The sequence below is a fragment of the Pleurodeles waltl genome, chromosome 3_1, assembly GCF_031143425.1.
Source record: "Pleurodeles waltl isolate 20211129_DDA chromosome 3_1, aPleWal1.hap1.20221129, whole genome shotgun sequence".
Taxonomy (NCBI): Eukaryota; Metazoa; Chordata; class Amphibia; order Caudata; family Salamandridae; genus Pleurodeles; species Pleurodeles waltl.
This window is the reverse complement of record NC_090440.1, coordinates 402,502,489-402,521,329: the sequence shown is the minus strand read 5'-3', so window position 1 is coordinate 402,521,329 and position 18,841 is coordinate 402,502,489. Positions and strand designations below refer to the sequence as shown.

Genomic DNA, 18,841 nt, shown 5'->3' with positions numbered 1-18,841 from the left:
GATAATGCATTAGTGGAAAAATGCGTTTTGGGACCCCCCTTTATCTTTGCACTCCCTTAACGATTCACCACAAAAGTTTACATCATCTCACAATGTAGAAAATGCTAAATGTCTGGAAAGATTTGTGGTGATTGGTCAAACATGTGGAAAGTTATTAGAGAGGTAATATCCAAGGAATTCCTATCTTTAGGAATACTAATTATAACTACAGAGTGGCAGTCAGATATAATGAGATTTCTTTCTTTTTATCCATTGTATTTGTTTATTGGTTTACATACTAATGTGACCATAAACGTGTTTAGTTGTTCATGTAGTAATTCTGAAACTTTACCCATGCAGTCTAGTTTATTTTTTGAGTTTCCTTGCTATGTTTTTTAGGATTGTGCTACATATAAAGTGCATAGTGGATGAAAGTCAATCATTGTTGTTATAGAAAATTAGGATCGTTATTTTTTCCTACTTGCCAATCATCATGTTCTCCATATAGTAATTTGTGTAGCTCGCTACTATATTGTTGCACAGGGCTGCATAAGAAAGATGTTTTTTTGTTTGGGTTGTTCATCCACTTTTATTTTGTGAGCCAGAGAGCATGCAAAGAAAACGTATGTAGATTAAAGTGTATTCTATTTGTTATGTATTGTTTATAGGTTTCTATTAGCATGTGACCATAAATGGGTCTTTCAGTTGTTCATGTAGTAAATCTGACACTTTACATATGCTGTCTAGTTTATTTTTTTAACTTCCCTGCTACTTTTGGTGGTATTGTGCTGCAAGATATCACTATGTTGAAAAACCTTATAACTTACTCTACTTACCTGTAGCACCTCCAAAGAATCAGCTGCACCCCTAATATGTAATACTGCCAAACTTCATAAAAATCCAGCTGACTGTTTTTGCGCTACGCGACATACAAATATCTATGGTCCATTGGATTTAAAGCCAGTTTTGGGAACCCCCCTTTATTCTTTTTTCTTGACTAAACGTCACAAAGTTTTTAGTCCTACCAAAAGTATACAGGGGCAGCAGGTCTACAAAGTTTCATGTACGTTATAGCCAGTAGGTAGTTATAGTTAGTACCTAGTTTCTATAGGAATAGCGTTTTTTGCTTTGCTAATAACTTTGTCGCCGCTTGACGAATCGTCACAATGTTTTCAAAACATATACTTCAGTTGGTTCAGCTGCTGTCTTGACAGTTTCATGATGATCCATCCAGGGGGGCAGAGAAAAAGGGGGGCTCTTAAAACACATTTTTCCAATGTATTTTCTCATAAGGATTTTGAACACGACTACAGCTGGAACTGCTGGATGGAATTACACAAATCTGGCAGAAAGCTAGCTCTTGATCCAAAAGCATGCTTTTTGTGATTTGGTGTAAATATGTTCAGTAATTTTTGAGATATTAGAGTTTAAAAATATATAGATATCTAGGAAACTGGATCCTCCGTGGATCCAACTGTCCCCATGCTGATATCTGATTGGCTACCAACACTTCAACAAGGAAGTGTTGGCAGCCATTTTGGGACATGGCTTCAGCCGAATCCCACAAAATCCCACAAAATAAGATTAAAAGAAAGAAAAGGGGTCAGGATAGGGTCATCGGGGCTAAAACCATAATTTAAAAAAAAAATCTCGGAAAAATGCACGGATGGATCAGCTAATTTTTCTGAGATTTAAAAAAAAAAAGGCACAGTCTCCTGTGCTTTTCCTTTTCTTTGTCCCTGGGTGGGTCAGGTCCAAGGGGCATGGGGCGTGGTGCAAAAAAGAGGGGGGCGCATGGGCCCACTGAGATTATGGTAGCCCTGGGGGATGCCACCTCTCCAGCACACTTCAAGATATGTATGGGGGTGGGCCCACTTGACCTGCCCATGACCCAGGGCTCGCCACCTCCTGGGACAAATCATGGTAAATAAATGCAGGGGGCCTGTACGGCCCCTCCGCAGCCCTGGGGACTGCCACCTTCCCAAGGCAAATCACAGCAAATAAATGAAGGGGGTCCGTCGAGGACCCCTGGCCCCGCAGACCACCACCTTCCCAGGGCTAAATTAAACATTGGAAGGGGACCATACATGGCCCTGGGGACCGCTACCCCCCAAGGCGGGCTCCTGCTATGTCCCTGGGTGCCTACCCCCGAGACATAGCTGTTTGCTTCTGCATGGTGGGATCTGACAGCTCCCACCAAGCCAAAGAAAGCACTCCAGTTCCAGTGGGCGAGAGCTGCCAAAGTGCTCCCACCCAATGGAAGCAGAGGTCTCATCTCTTTCCCTGCCCAGGGAAAGAGACGAAATGATTGCTGTTGCACACAGTGAGCTGCATATTTAGCAGCACTCTGTGTGCAATAGCAATGCCGGCTCTCGCAGGAGGTGGGGAGCTTGCCGGGACCGTGGGGATCCCATTGCACCCAGGAGAAATGGTGTGCACCGGGGGATGGGGTCCACGGGGCTCAATTTGGCCCAGGGAGTATGTTTTTTGGCGGCGATTCTGAAATCCTTTGTGGAGGTGAATGCATGTGACTGTGACAAGTCGGTTCTTTCTTGTCCTCTCCTGGTGAGAGCAGAGTCCATGGTTCTTTCTTTAAGTTGCTACAAGTACGTAAATGTGCAAATCACCTGGATGCTCCACTTGCTTGGCCCACAACGTTCACCTTAGTAGTATGCAAAGGTCTTCCCGCCTTTTGGCATGATAATGGACAGCTTAGCAAAGGGTCTCCCAGTGCGCTTCCCACCAATTTTGGTATCACATTCTTAAATCTGAGGAATACGAGGACATCTCCATAAAACAAAGAAGCATTTATGTCATATAGATAACAGGAAGGAATGAGAGCGAAACACGTGTCAGGGGTTGCTTTACTCATTCCAGGTTGGCTTGGATGGTATTTGACCAGTCCAAAGCTATAATACTGTGCCTCGAGTAGTAAATGGCTTTTATCATTTTACAGCTCACTGAGGATGACACTGTGTTAATCCTATGCTTAAAGATTTTTTGCTGTACAAATGGCAAAAGACTTTGTCCCTCTCTAGCTCGGCGTGGATAGCACTGTGTTGATCCTATGCTTAAAACTTTTGCTAGATAAGCAGACATTTGAGGTTAGCAAATCTAGAGTGTCACTGGTGTTGCAGGGTGCTCCTTGCTGGAGCTGCTCTCCACCTAAATTTGGGAACTGCCCAGAGTTCTCTCTTGTTTTTTGCATAATTTATGCGTCACTCTATCCCTGAAAGGGCATCGCTTTGTTATAAATGTGTGTGTGTGTGTGTGCTAGTGTGTGTGAACGTGCTCGTTCTAGGCTTCACCTCTGCCCCAACCAAAAGAAATCACTTCTAGAGTTGAGCAAATATCTATTATTTTTTATTGGAAAGTGTGGCAATACTACATCTGATACATTTAAAATAACACAAAAATGATTGTCTTGAATCCTTATTTATCACCCTTAAAATATGCTGCAGTTGTGTATCATTTTGGTTTTCTGGAATTATTTTTTCTACTGTTGTTTTTAGTTTTGTGACCTTTTTTTTTTTTTAATCGAGCTTACAGGCAGCTCGCATGCGCTGTTGATTTGTGACCTATTGCGTCTTTAAAAAAGACTCTAACAAGGGGCCTGTAGCCTGTCAAGTACTTACTCATTGGCATCATTATCACTCTTCTTTGCCGCCTTATAATTCAGCAGTGTGTGTATGATGCTGGTATACCTGGCAAGTTACAAACATAATTGCAAAGAAACCTTTTTTATAATGTGAATCTCTGGTCTCTGTGAATGGACCAAGGCCAATATGTGTGTTAAAAGTTAAATGCTTAATTGCAATGTACATGCTTCACTTTTTAAACTCTACTATGTATTTTTAAACAAATAGCATTGCTTTGGTATTGCACACAGAGGTCTGTAGCCGAGAAGCATTGATGTTCTATTTGTTGTGAGCCGAGGTGCCAGTCCATTTGTCATGAGCCGAGGTTCCAGTCCATTTTTCGTGCGCTTAGGTGTTGGTCCATCAATGGTGAGATCGTATTGGTTGTGAGATGTGTCGGCCGTGTGACGATGTTGGTCCTTCGGGCATGAGATGGTGTCTGTCCATCGGTTGTTCATTTTAAAATCTGATTCCTGGTCCTTGTTACTTATTGAACAGTAATACACCAGCTAGAGATCTCTACAATGGCCTACAGTCAGGTATCAAGCCTTGCAAATGACACAAATCCATACAGAGTGAACACACAACATTCCAGGCAGCATGTGAAGAAGAATACTTGTTTGTTGAATACCCAAAAGAGAAAGCCTTTTGTTTGCTTGTAAATAAAAAGTAAATTTTCTTAAAATATATAATCTGGAGTGGCACAATAAAACCCAACACTCTGAATACACAGTGAACTTCCCACTGAAGTCAAAACTGCATTCTGCAAAAGTGTGGGATTGATAAAGCAGTCTCTTTCTCAGCAGAAGCTCTTGCTTTGTCAGACTAAGAAATCTGAGGCTGTTACGGAAGCATCATTCAAAATATGCTACTTTCTGGCCAAACATAAGAAGCCATTCACAGAGACAGAGCTGGTGAAGAAATGTTTCCTTTCAGTAGCTGAAATTTCATCTGAAATCTATATTGCCAGCATTTTCAAGGAAATCGGTGTTTTACAGCTATTGAATTCCACTTCCAGTTAACACTAGTTAAGGAGCATAGGATACCATACTTTCCAACCCTTATTTGGTTAGAACGTGCGTGGGTACAATATTTTCATGTTCGGCTTTTGCTGTTATTGCAAAAAGCATTGTGGAGGATATTGTGAAGCAGTATTATACTATTGCTGTGCTTCCCATGGGCCTGAGGGGTATTGCTTCATAAGGGCAGTATGTACTTCCTATAACAGTGTACTTCTTTTAACAGTATGTATTTGCTTAATAGGCCTTCAAATATTTTGTTATCTTGCACATAGAATAGAGGCAACAGGCGAAAACGTCCAGGAGCAGGAAATCATAGCAAAGAGTGATTGTTCTTCGTTAGAACCTTGACGACTCTGACAGACAATTGCACTTTCACCACCTGTCATTGTGTCATACTCTGAATCCTTAATATGTTGCTAAAAATGAAAGTCTCAATCCACTGCACTGAATGAACACACCCCTAGAGCAGCTTTGCCCACGGGATAGCAGGAAAGTTCATCTTCTTTCGCAGGCCCCAAAAGTCAATAAGACAGTCAAAACATTGCATCCCTTAAATACTTTCTCTTGTCATGGGCCTAGCCCTGGAATGCACATTTGAGTTAAAATTAGCACTATATGCCTTTGAATGTACCTTCATTTAATGCACTTAATGTTGGCAATGTTCTGAAATGTAGATTGGGGTAAAGGGAGCATTTTAGGCAGCTGTTGAAAAGGGTTCTCGCTTTCACTATTTTCAAATTGTTGCTTTTGACTGTTATTTGGATGTTTGCCCTATTAGCCCTCACCTGTTAGCAGCTAACGCTCTCTCCTTTTTAATTGTTGTTTTTAACTGTCATTTTTATGTCCCCCCTTTCAGCATTTTATTTGTGAGCATCCAATCATGCACCGTGCTTGCTAGGCATCTAGGAGCTCCATTGTAATGATTTTACTTAATCGTGCAATAAAGAATGTATCTATTTATCTCTCAGGATTGCCATGGATGAGTCAACAGATATAGGTGATGTGGCCCAGTTATTAGTTTGGGTGAGGTATCTGGACCAATAGATTCATCCTAAAGAAGAACTCCTCTACCTTCTACCTTGCAAGGGGACACAAGAGAAGACGATATACTGGATATAATAGGCAGCATCCGTATCGTCTTTGAAACATATCACATACCATTAAAAATCTTGTCAGCATTACACTTGGAGGGGCTGCTGCCATGATAGGCTGGACAGAAGCTTGGTATCACACCGGACAGGCTTTTGCAGGCTACCACTGCATTATTCATCAAGAAGTTGTGTGCACAAAATTAAAGCCAGGAGAACGGAATTATGTCCTAAACCTTGCAGTGAAAACTGTTAATTGTATTAGTACCAAACCCATTAACTATGGACTTTTAAAAGCACTGCTGTAGGATTCTGAAGCTGAAATACAGACTTCTTGATGCATGCTAAAGTGCAATGGCTAAGCAAAGGGAACGTTTTGGAGCAGTTTGTAGCTTTGTTTCCTGAAACTGAACACCTTGTAAACAGTAAAGGTCAATAATTCCCAGAACTAAAGGATGTGAAATGACTCATAATGCTCCACATTCTTTTAGATCTATTTGCACATGTCAGTGCTCTCCATCTGATGCTGCAAGGCAAATAACAGCTTGTGTTCTCTATGATTAATGGTATTTAATCATTTGAAAGTAAGCTTGTGCTATTAAAAGAACAACTGGATGATGCTGACTTCAACCACTTTCCAAACTGTTGGCAGGGACTCAAAGGTTTCCAAATGCACAAGAAATATTGACAATGCTAAACCTGGGTTTATGTTTTCAGGAAATTTCTGAGGAGGTCAAAATAGGATTTCCTCAATTCGGAGCCCTCATCCCTCTGTTTGGGCTGGGTGAAAACCCAGAGTGAATGCATGAAATCTTGAAGTGGTTGAACTTATTAGCATGAAAAGGGCACAAGCACGGAATTAAGCAGATTGATATGCACACAATTCAGTTCTCAAAGTATCTTTTTTTAGACGGGCACCAGAAGAATTCTGGAAAATTGTGCTTTCTTTTTACAGTGGCCCAGAGGTAATTTGCATTTTTGGGTCAACATATGTTTGTGAAAGTTCATTTTCCACATGAAGTTTGAAGAGTAAACTCAGAAATAAACTTACAGACTTACATCCGAATCATCACTTGAGGCTTACCATTTCAGATTTAGGACAAGATTACAGGACACTACTAGGAGATGTGAAGCATAAAATAAGTTCTTAGTATATTTGTCTCTACCTTACCTGTTTTTCAGAATCAGTTAACCCTCTGCTGCACTGGGCCTGTGCAGAATATCTGGTTAATGAGGTTTACATTGCCTATTGTGATTGCTGTTGTCTGATGATAAAAGTGTATTATCAAAATGTCAATAGAGTGTGTTTTTTTAAAGTGTGCATATCTCTGAAAGGTCATTCATGGGTATTCACTTCTTCACTCCTACCTTAGTTGTTTGAAAAGCTCCCCCTTGTAGCCTTGTAGTTATATCTGATTTTGAAATACAGCATTGTCTAGGAATGGTTTGAAAAGGCAATTTTTTTACTTACGCTAGTAGGCCTGTCCGACCCCGTCCCACCCACGGGCCCATCGGTGCGACCTTTGGCCACAAACCAGACTGTCATTTTGGCTCAGAGAAAAAGTTTGTGAGTACCCATGTTTTAGAGGGTCTCTTTAGAATGGGCATGTATGCCAAGTCATAGGTCCTGAACTTTCTGTGCCTTTAAATTATTACTGCACTTCGCAGATTACCCTAAGAAAGGCATATTTTCTAATTGAGATGTGACATTTCCTGGCAGTTTGAATCAAATTGCCTTTTTGTGGCGAAATAAAGACTGATTTGCATGTGGTTTGTACCATCTGTAAAGCCATAAACAAGCTTAAAAATGATAAGATGGAATGCTAATTGTTGGAATTCTAAGTGATTAAGCAATTAATTTACCATTTCCATCTCTAATTTGTTTCAAAAGTGTATGATAAAAAAACAAACCAAAAATGAAGATAGTCCCACTGGGATAGGATTTCACCAGTGACTTACTGGTCTAGGATTTTGACTCGCATGTGTTGAGCGGATGCGGATGGCGACAGACGCTAGCGGTCCCATATTTTAAAGGTTGAAGTCCCCTGGTGTGTTGCCACAGAATCTATTTTTGCAACCTGTTGTATTATTTAACAGCACTGAGTCCTGATGATGGTCCGGCGGATCTCTTACTACCACCACAGGCCGAAATGTTGACATGACCTTCTCATTTGACAAGCTGAATTCAAAGTCCATGATATTGCTTGAACTGGGACTGAAAACCAGGCAATTATTGTGCCGGACTGTGTCATGTGGAGGGTTATAACCCCTACCTGGATCTTCTGTTGTGATTCAATCTGGTGATCTAGAGGGGTTATATACAGTGTAGTTGTTTATGAGATTTACTTTTGTTGGATTTGTTGTACATTTTTTTTTTATTTACTGAATCCTATTGAGGAATATATTGGATTTTAACAGTACGGAGTTGTCTTATTCATTAATTGAAGACTGAATCATATGTACACATACTATATCTGAACAATTCCTCTAGGAGCATTTTTAAATGAGGCACATACTGTTCTTAAAAACATTTTTAATTCTAGGCATTGAAAATCATACCACATTGAGTTCTAACAACCACACTGAGTTGATAATGTTTCATAAGTGTCATTTATTATCAAGTATTTTTTCCTCCTCTTCTTGTGTGAAAAACATGAGGAAAGGTATTCCCACCATCTACCTGTCTGCTTAGCATAGGTAAATACAATACCTAAAAGATACATATTCTGAAATGCATAGATACTGCTGGAAGATTAATACTTGAACTAGAAAGAGTGGTGTAAAAGCTTACGGAGCAGGATACCATGTTAACTAACACTGATCTGGTTAGTCAGAACATGATATTATAGATACATCAGGCTTAGCGCTAGAGAAAGAATCACAGTGGTGATGTTTGGAAAATGATCCACCACCCCCCCCTCAGGAGGGTGTGGGGAGAGGTGATCTACAATTACGAAACAAGAGCAGCAAGATTTTAAACATTATACACTCAAAGTAAAAAAGAGCTTAGAGGTTGTTTTAATTTCACCCTTGTAAACTAAACGCTGGCATATACAGTATTCTGCATGGGCACAACCACAAATGCATCAATATCATAAACATGATGCAGCAATTTTTTACCATAGAGTACGCAATTTAATCAAGCTTTTCTTGTTTGTGTGTGTGCGCCAGGTCATATTTACTCCAGCCCAGCTAGTGATGTTTACTAGTGAGCAAGCAGCTGCAGTAACCCCGGAACAGTTTGAACACCTAAACCCAGAACAAAGACAGGCGGTGCAAAGTGCTCAGTACGAAGGGGAAGTCGGGCACGAACACAGGGGTGAGTGCTTACCTTCTCTTTTTTCATGCATTATACATTCCAATGACGGCATATACATGTATCATCATTATTAAAGGTATGAACACGTGCAATTGCTGGAAGAAAATGTGTGCTACAGTCTTGGTTATTAAACATAATGAAATAAACTGAGAGTACCACGCTAACCAGCGTGGGCTTTAAGTGTAAGAGCCCTGTCATGTGATGGCTTTGTCTGTGTTTTGCAGTGTTACGGTTTGTCTGTGTTTTGCAGTGTTACTGTCCGGATACGGTTGCATGATCACTTCATAACAGAAGGACACCATGTTTCCTGTTCTGGGCTTTCATTTAAAAATCAATGCATCTGACTTGTATCCTGCATTTTCTTGCATTGGAACAAATTGGACTGACCTACCAGACAACAATGATTCATAAACAAAATGAACTGAAACATCTATCTTACCCACATGAATAGATTTGTTAACATTAGTTAGGGAGCATAAGATGCAATACTTTCCAACCCTTATTTGGCTAGAACCTGCTTGGGCACAATATTTTCATGTTCTGCTTTTGTTGTTATTGCAAAAAGCATCATGGAGGACATTGTGGAGGAGTATTATACTATTACGTGCATCTCAGGGGCCCGAAGGGTATGGTTTCATTTGGGCACGGTGCACTTCTTATAAGAGTGTGATTTCCTATAACAGTATTTGTTTGCTTAATAGGAACTCAAATATGTTTTATCATGCAATAGCCAAACACAGTGCAGCCAATCCTTGTGAAATCACAGAATGCATGTACAGTGTCAAATGTTTTTTGTTCCTTAACTAATCATTAACTTTAGATTTTTTTTAAAGTTGATTTCTGGTGTTTTTTAAGATGTACTGTATCCAGCCTTTCACTTGGAAGTTCAGACCTAATCAGGCGCTTGAGGCCAACCTCTGCAGCACACAGCCTTTGGCCTTGCACAGTTGAGGCTGAGGGTGGAGCATTCAACCAACCCGCATGAGCAGACTGCTTTGCCTAGCAAGCCTTTCACCATGAACAGTCTGTACTGGGCGCAGGGTTCGCGCTCTTTCATTGCTGCCTTCAGCGGCCTCTTATTTTTTTAATCTTCTGGGGTGTTTTTTGGTGTACGTGAAACACACATTTACAGAAATTTTCGAAGCTTTTAAAATAGCACCGACTTCTGATGAGAAAATGGTGGCCACATGCACATAAACTCCAGCAAATTCACGAATTTACTATCTAGCGGCTGTATTCTTCTCATATTTTTGCCATTTTTCCATGTCTATTGGTATTTGTATATGACATTGTTTCTGCTTAAGATCCTTGTTTCCGGATTAGAGCATTTCTGAAACTATACAAACTGGGCAAAATGTGTTACTAAGGAGAGCATAAACATTTTTAAATCTGCAGAATTCTAATGCAGCTGCAGAGTTGTTTGAAGTTGTGAAATATTAAATAATGTCTTAAGACCTCTATCAGATCAGCCTTTTGTCTAGTTTTTGGGGCTTTATATGCTTAATGAGAAGCTCGTATTCTTTGCACCACCTTCTTCACAGACGTCAGTTCACCAAAATGCCAGGGGTGGCAGATGTGGCATCACACACTCTGTGATCTTCACTTTCACATACACACACATTTACACATACAAACTCACATAATCACACTCTCACCTGCAAACAACAATACATTTAAAAGCATCTTTAGTTACCTCAGCTGTCAGGGAAAGTCCTATTTCAGCTAATTGTACTCCATTTTTATTTCAATAATAGTGACACATGTAATTGTGTTCACTATTGGTGTAATAAAACTTTATAGAAAACGAGGAGAATTGCGCCCCAACGGACATCCTTAAGGATGAGCTATGGACGAGCCACGGCTCCGTGCAGGCACTGATCTTGCCCCTCATGAGGCCAGGGGTCGCAAAGGCAGTGACAAGGGTAGCAAGTCAGTGGTCGCAGCTGCGACCCCTGGTGACCCCTAAATAACGTCAATTGCCTTCTTTTTATTTGATGATCATAATAAGCTATGAAAGAGCGAACATGTCTTCCAGGCCCCTCTGAACTGCAATCAATAATTTAATGGACATGCCAAATTGCTGAACTATTTGCTACACAGTCAAAGAATGCCAACCAGTAGTCAGGTTGAGGCCATTTCATTTGTTTCCCATACTGATGCATTATTCTCAGGTGAAGAGGTAGTAAGAGACTACTTACCTGGTAGACAAAAGTCAACATCACAGCCCCAATTCATGTTCACACCTTCAGGTTTCCTTGGTTCGTCATAAAAAGATGACTGTAAGTTGTTGCATGAGATATAAAACCTGACTCTTTCAGAATCTAAACTGATTTAGAGGTCTACTGGGTATTTCATGTGATTTAGTTGCATAAATAGGCCTTTTCATTTGAAAACATACTCTTCTTTAAATGACTATATGACTGTGACACAGTGCTAAAGCTGTAGTTTTGGCAAAATATGTGCCAGAATACACAACCCGCCACCTGTTACTCTTCCATCACTGCTGAATACACGTAGCTCATTTGCTACACTCCTTGTTTCTAGAAGTAAGACCTTATGGGGGTGAAAGTGATGACCAGCACCCATACTTGAAAACTGTTCAAGCCCGACCCAGCAAACGTATGTGGTTTTTTGCCATCCCACTTTCCAGTACTGTAGCAGTCTTATTTTTATTTTCCTTCATTTTTAGACACTTGCCTTGCAATTGGTGTTTCCTAAAAGATGGTTCAGCAACTTAAGTTTTGGCTGCTTAAATTTAGTATGGCCTGCAAGATCACTAATTTGAAAGTTAAAAACAATAAAACCTCAGAGGTTGAAAATTAGATGAAGACTAAATTGGAATATTATCTGTAATTCACGTTTTGTGCGATGTTTGGAATTGCAAACACTGTGGTATGGAGCACCATGTAAAAGCATGCTACTGTTGTAATAGGGTTTGGAATTTAGCCCTTAATCGTAATGATTTCCTAAGTGTTTTGAAGATAACGAGCAAAAATGATTTCTATTTTAGTGTTTCTGACGTCGATTTGCCTAACCTGCTGGTAACACTTTTCTTTCTTTGCTTGCAGGTGAGAATTCTGCTGGGTCGTTGATATTGAGGGTACACTCTGTTTGCCACCTAACGGCACTTGTATACCTGGTCTTTTGCATCATCTGATCCATGATTTGACTCAGTCCTTGTCTGACTAGTTCAGCCACTTTTTAATGGTTTTGTAAACCAATGATCTTAAATTCTGCCTTGTATTTATAATAAAAGCATGGTTATTGTATTGCTTATATTTACTTGTGACCGCGCCTAATCTCTGGATAATAACTTGTGGTGACACGGTTCCAGGGCCTCAGACTAAAAAAGCTAAGAGCAGTTTTTTCTTCCCTAAATTTCTGCCTAAAATGTCTTTTGTGCAATGTAAAAAGCAGAACAAATGTGTGTGCAGTAATGTCAGCATTTCTTTCTCTTACGAGAAGGCCAGTTCTGAGGTTAAAAAATGTTCTGTGGTAGCAAAGGGAATTATGAATAACAAAGTTTATTTACACAACATTTTGTTTACGATTAGAATCCTAATTGTCATTTTGAGATAGTTCAATCAAAAAATGAGAAAACAAATACGAACGATGCCAGCACGCATTTCACAACATTTAAGGTTTCATTTGTTGATTCTTCAGAGCAACAGATTACGCCAAATTTATAAAGACAGTCCCAAACCATCACATATAAGTGTATAGCTAACGATAAGTACTGAAGGAACAAAGAGTTGCAAAAACACAAAATCACAAAAGAGAAGCAAGCAAAATAACACTTAGATGAATATAGACCCTAGCCATAATCACTGTCCATTGACAATTATATTAGTTATGATTACTTTATCAAATGTTTACGCAGGTTCTCCAAATTACTCTAAAACATAATTGTATAATTATTCTCTTACATGCCACATTATGAAACAGTGATTGCAACACAATAATATAATGAGAAATACTGAGAAAACACAAAACATGGCAGAGTCACATATGCCTGCCTAACCGAAATATCCATATCATACAAATTATCTTGTTATGTTTCTATGTCAGGAGAATGTGGTATGGAGGCCAATGCCTCCCGCGAGCCTGATCAGAAGTACTCAACTGAAGAAGCACTATGTAGAGGGAAGAAGGTTAAGGAAAGAGAAAAACACTGGAATTGCCGGACAGACTGCTCAGGATTGTTACCCTCATTCTGTAGAAGTTTACTACCTGTGGTGAGACACAGTATACTGTTATTACTATAGGCAGTGCTTAATTTGTGCTGGTGCATTCCAGTCGGGGGCACCAGCACTTATTTTTGAAGGCGGCACTTATTTTTCTGTATCGGGCATTTAATGTGAGCAAAAGACACATACGGGACAGACCAAGGAAGAGAAAAGCATCACAAAGGGAGAAAGCAGAAAGCTAGAAGAGTGATCTAAAGGGGGCAGGGAGTGGATGTAAATGGATTGAAGAGGCCAGAGATTGCTTTATGATTATGCTGCCTTAGTATGCTGTGCTCGCACAGAGTGTTTTAAAGCAGAGCTTTGGGCACCGGCAAATTTTTATTTACAAATTAAACACTGACTATAGGAAAAGGCAAAGTATTTGACAGTACTCCCCACTGTAGGCTAATGGTAGAACGTCACCTACAGCATAAGTAAACATTCGAGTAGTAGGCACAGAAGAGAGGAGCAGATGGTAGCAGATGGGTTCCTGCAGCAAGTTCGTAGTAGTAGTGGTATTAAACTGAAGCAAAGAGGTGCAGAGATTAAGTAGTATACCGAGGGGAACCAAAGAAAGCATCAAAAACAATAAGGGTACATACAAAGGGAAGGCCATGTGTGTACTGGAATGTACTGGCATGAAAGAAAACAATAACATGCACAGTTGTCAAGCAAGATGTTCCCAGTTGCACTGGAATCAATACTATCTCTTTGTAACTCTTGCTGCTCGACCTAGAAGTACTCCTTCACCATCTTGAACTGGGGAGTTGAGAGAAAATGCCACGTTTTGTGTGGTCACCCCTGATTTTTGTTAACTTTTATTGATAGTTTTTAGACTCTGCTCACTGTGGCATTGCGGTCAAGTGCCTAGTGTATGTGCTATTACCTCTTAAACATGTGGAAAATGATTGTCATTTGTAACTCCTATAAGGCCATGATATATGGTGTAGAATATACACCCATGACGTGGAAGGTTAAATGTCTCCTGTGTACTGCAGCACATATTGTGCCATTCACTAGTGTGACAAGGAAAGCGTTCCTTCAGGCATACTACTGACTACTATAGCATAAACCTACAGCTCACTCTGTCAAAATAACCCTTTTGATGGAGGAAAACCTTCCTTTTAAATATTAATAAGTCACAACTTTATAGGCTCCGTAGCCCACAAGGTGGGGTGCACTGTACTGGGACAATTACAAATCTAATGTTACCATGTTCCTTCAGTGACACGCCCCCAAAAACTAGTTTCCCTCTCTAAGGCACTGTCTGTCTTATGAGAAAACTAGAGTACAGATTACAATATAAATTCTGCTAGCTCGGAAAGCTAGATAAATAGTTTAACACTAGTTATTAAACATTCAGCTCAATGATGAAGTAAAAGTTTGATAAATATTTAGAAAAGGTAACTTTTAGAAAGTTACCTTATCCCTGTGTGAAGCTCCTGGAAACTTATTTGCATTAGTTTGCTAGCGGTTGCTCTGCCTGTCCCCTGGCTTGGCAGTTTGGGCTGGACTGTTTCCATGAGGAGCAGGGTCAAAACTGATTTGCATTTGGCTGGGTCCAAACGGGTGTGGCGTGGTGGGCAGAAAAACAATGGATTAAACCCAGATCTTTGTGACAAGGGGAGAATGTTTGCAATGTTCAGCATTCCATCCATCATCTGTTCTTTTTGCTTTTGTCACCTTCTCTTGATGGCACAGTGCTAGTGCCTTGAGACAGTGCCATTGTCACTCATGGGTTCTTGCTTGGTGCAACAGTAATCGGTAAATTAATCTGCTGAACCATTCCTTGCCTTCGGGGTCTCACAGAGCAAGGGTCAGGAGGCACCATCACAGCCTCGCTAATCTCAAAATGTGGATTGCAGCCTCTTTCTCCCAAAGGTGGGCCTGTCTGTGCAAAATGGCTTTGTGTTGGTGCAGACCCTGCCTTTCTGGGAGTTGCCCCCTTGGTTCGTGCTGTTCTTGGTAATGTTCTAGGTAGCACCCATGCTTCCTCTCTGTCAGCCTGTGAGCTCTGTGCCTCATAACTACCTGTACCTCCAGGTCTTAGTTTATGAAGTGGCCTGCTCCTGCAGCTCTGCTTAGAGGCTGCTGGCATGACTTCCCTTTCCTGGGACTGCAATGCTGTCTTCATTTGCTATTGCATCCAGGACACATGGTCACGATGTGTGGGTTTTTTCCCTTTTGTAAGACTTAGTAAACTGTTGGTACAGGGTAGGTGATAACACTGGTTACCACTTTCTTTTTACCTTTTCAGTACCAGGGCAGTGCTCTGCAGACAGATGGGTTACCATCTGGGCGGCTCCTCTCTTTCTCACTGGAGGGTCATCTCCAGTTTTGATGCAACAGAGGAGGCATGGTGGCCTAGACCCTTTCTGTTTTACTGTGTGTGCCACAGTGATCAGTGCTAACTGTCGTTTTTTTTTTTTTTTTGGGCACCTCTCTCAGCTGGTAATCTCAAAATCCGTAGTTTGAAACTATGTGTGTTATGGGGGTGGGATGCTCACTTCTGTTCATGGATCTTGACCAAAAGCACCATCTTGTGGGCAGCAGTGGATGCTGTGCCACTTCTTGCAATTCTCCTTAACATGAGCGAGGAGGTGGGATGGAGTGTTGTCAGGGAATGTCTGTGAAATGCGAAGAGCAGAGACTCTTCACCTGTCAAATTTCTCTGGTGTTCTCCTTTATTTTTTCCCCCAACTGGCGCTGTTGAGGTGCAGCAGGAGTCAGCCTCCTTTCATCCCGGTGATAATGGGAGGCAGCCACCAGGAGGTGTGAGCTGTTCCTTGCACCCATTCCAGGGTTGCTACCTCCGATATCCAACACACATAAACGCTGTATTATAGTTGTAAAACCTATATTGAAGAACAGCTTCACGGAGACGCCATGAGCGGGGGCAGAAGGGATAGCTGTTCTAACAACATCGCTATTCAAACCTATACAAACCTGGTTGCAGCATAGAACACAACGGGAACCAATAACATTGCAAATCATTGTTACATCATATGTTCAAACACTGAAAACATCCTAACCTAAATTATCACACATACCTTCCCTTTATAAAAGTGCAATTTTTTTTTTTTTTTTAAACTTAAGGTTAAATAAAAAGTGAATAGGGATATTATGTGAATAAATAAATAAAAATGAAGACAAAGTAAAAATCATGAGAAGTTTGATGTACCTATACTAAACCTAAGAATATACTAAGAAACACTTTGTGGATGGATGCAACACACTTCTTCTTATTAATTGATCAATCAACATATCTCTTTGATAATTTGATAACTCTAACGCTTTTTCTTCACCCATGTTTTTCTGGAGTAACCGAGCAACCTTTGTCTTTATTTTCTACATCATTTTTCTTTTCAATACAGAACTTTCTGAATTTCTCTCAACACACTCATAACTTCTTAAACTATCTTGTGTTCCTACCTTTTGGCAACTCTGGATAAATTCCACCATTGTCCATTCAATACATGTACAGCATTACCTCTTATCTCAATCACTTTGACAGAAGCTCTGGCTTTGAAATAACCTTTTCTTAAGAAGACAGGGTCTGTCATGCGTACCACATCTCCTACCTCAATCCTAGTTCTTCTGCCAATACTGCTTTTCTTTTTTTAATTCCCTTTAACATATGTAAGCACTATTTTTGTCACTTAACAATTTAACCTTGTCACTAGCCACAGATACAGCATATTTTTGACCCAATACTCCTACTTTCCCAAATGCACATAGCACTTTCCTTCCACTCATCAATTCAATTCACATGGAACCTACCCTGCACTCGAATAAGGCATGTATCTGATGGCCAGAGTAACTCTTGGATAGCAGTTTCACAATTCAGTTTGGACTTCACAGCACTTTGTAAACACTTTACCAACACTCTGTTAAACCTTTCAAATTTACCATTGCCCTGTGGATAATATAAAGTTATGCGTAATGTTTTACACCATACTTAGCTAAAAACTTTGTAATAGCTGTTGACGTTAACTGAACACCATTGTCAGTAAGTAATTGCTCTGGAATCCCTTCTCTGGCAAACACTTTTTGAAGGAAACAAATCACTGATTCAGTACTGGGTTCTGATACTTCTTGTCTTCTACCCATCTAGACCAATGATCTACAAATACTATAAAAAAGCTCATTTTGTTTGGTAAGATATGAAAAGGTCCTTAAAAACTCTGCACAATTCTTTGCCACACTTTGCCGGCAGTATTGACAGGTACAAGTGTAAGAACCGCAGTCATCAAGCAACATTGAGCTTTCTACATCTGCATCCATTGCTGGCCACCAAAAATAATTTCTTATCTTTCTCTGGTTGCACTCATTGCAAGATGCCCTACATGTCCAGTTTCCAGAATTGGTTGACAAAATCATTCTGGTAGTACCAATTTGTCACCTCTGATCAGTAAATAACCTTCCAGAGACAACTCATCTGCCACTTTGCTATACGGTTGTAAAGCGGCCTCTACGTTTTTTTTCTTTAGGCCAACCAGACTTCACTAAGGCAACCACTTTATTCAAACATTATAGTCCTTCATACATTCACACCATACTTTCATATCAGAGCAAATTTCTTGATCATCAACTTTTACAATAATACACTTTTCAATTTTGTCATCAATTTCATCTTTGCCATTTTCATCTGCCACCGATAGATGGGATAAAAAAAATCTGCTTTTTTACCACCTGCAATATAAATTACTTAAAAAATGAATTCCAGTAATTTTGTTGATAATCTTGTCAATCTTGCAGTGGCTTTCCTTACCTTGTTTCCAGACAAAATGTCTACCAAGGGTCTATGATCCATTCATAGACAAAAGTTTCTGCCTCAAAGATGCGGTTTAAATTTCTCAACACCCCAGATGCATGATAACATTTCTTTTTCAATTAAGGAATATCTTAACTCCACCTTCTTCAGTCTTCTAGACACAAATCCTACAGTGACATTTATGGAATCTTTTACTTGAGACAATATAGCTTCCATGCCATAAGCACTTGCATCAACAGTCACAAAAATGCATCGACCTTCGACGTAGGGTTGTAAGGAGGGAGCAGATATAATCCTTTTCTTTTTGCAATCAAAACTTTGTTGACATACCTCAGACCATACAGATTCTGTGATCTTTTTAAGTAAAGTTCTATAACATGCAGGTAAATTTGCAAAGTTTTTGTTGTAAATTTGTAATTATATTTGCATAGCCCTAGGAATGATCTGAGTTGTTCTCTGTTGTTGGGATGTGGTGTATTCACTATGCCATCTACAATGCTGGGCTTAGATTTAACACCATTGGATGTCAAGACATGACCTAAATACTCAATTTAATTTACTCCAAACACACACTTGTCTTCTCTGATGGTCACTCCATTATGATCTAAAACAGTTAAAGCCTCTTCAACACACTTGGCATGTTCTTGCATAGCTTCAGCAAGAATCAATGTATTGTCCTGAAATAGTACTATATTAGACATATTTTCAAACATTCTTGTCATCACTTTTTTAAAGACTGCAGCAACTGAGGCCAGTCCAAACGCCATGGTACAAAACTGGAAAACACTATCAGGC

General features: G+C 40.0%; 1 protein-coding gene across 1 annotated transcript in view; it reads left to right on the top strand.

The window, feature by feature from the left end:
- The window catches only part of STRC (stereocilin), a 293,114-nt gene that overhangs the window by 261,074 nt on the left and 13,199 nt on the right, over positions 1–18,841 (top strand). The window contains exon 26 of the mRNA XM_069221443.1: positions 8,899–9,046. Within this exon, the coding sequence (XP_069077544.1) occupies positions 8,899–9,046 (148 nt within the window). The remainder of the gene's footprint in view (positions 1–8,898; positions 9,047–18,841) is intronic.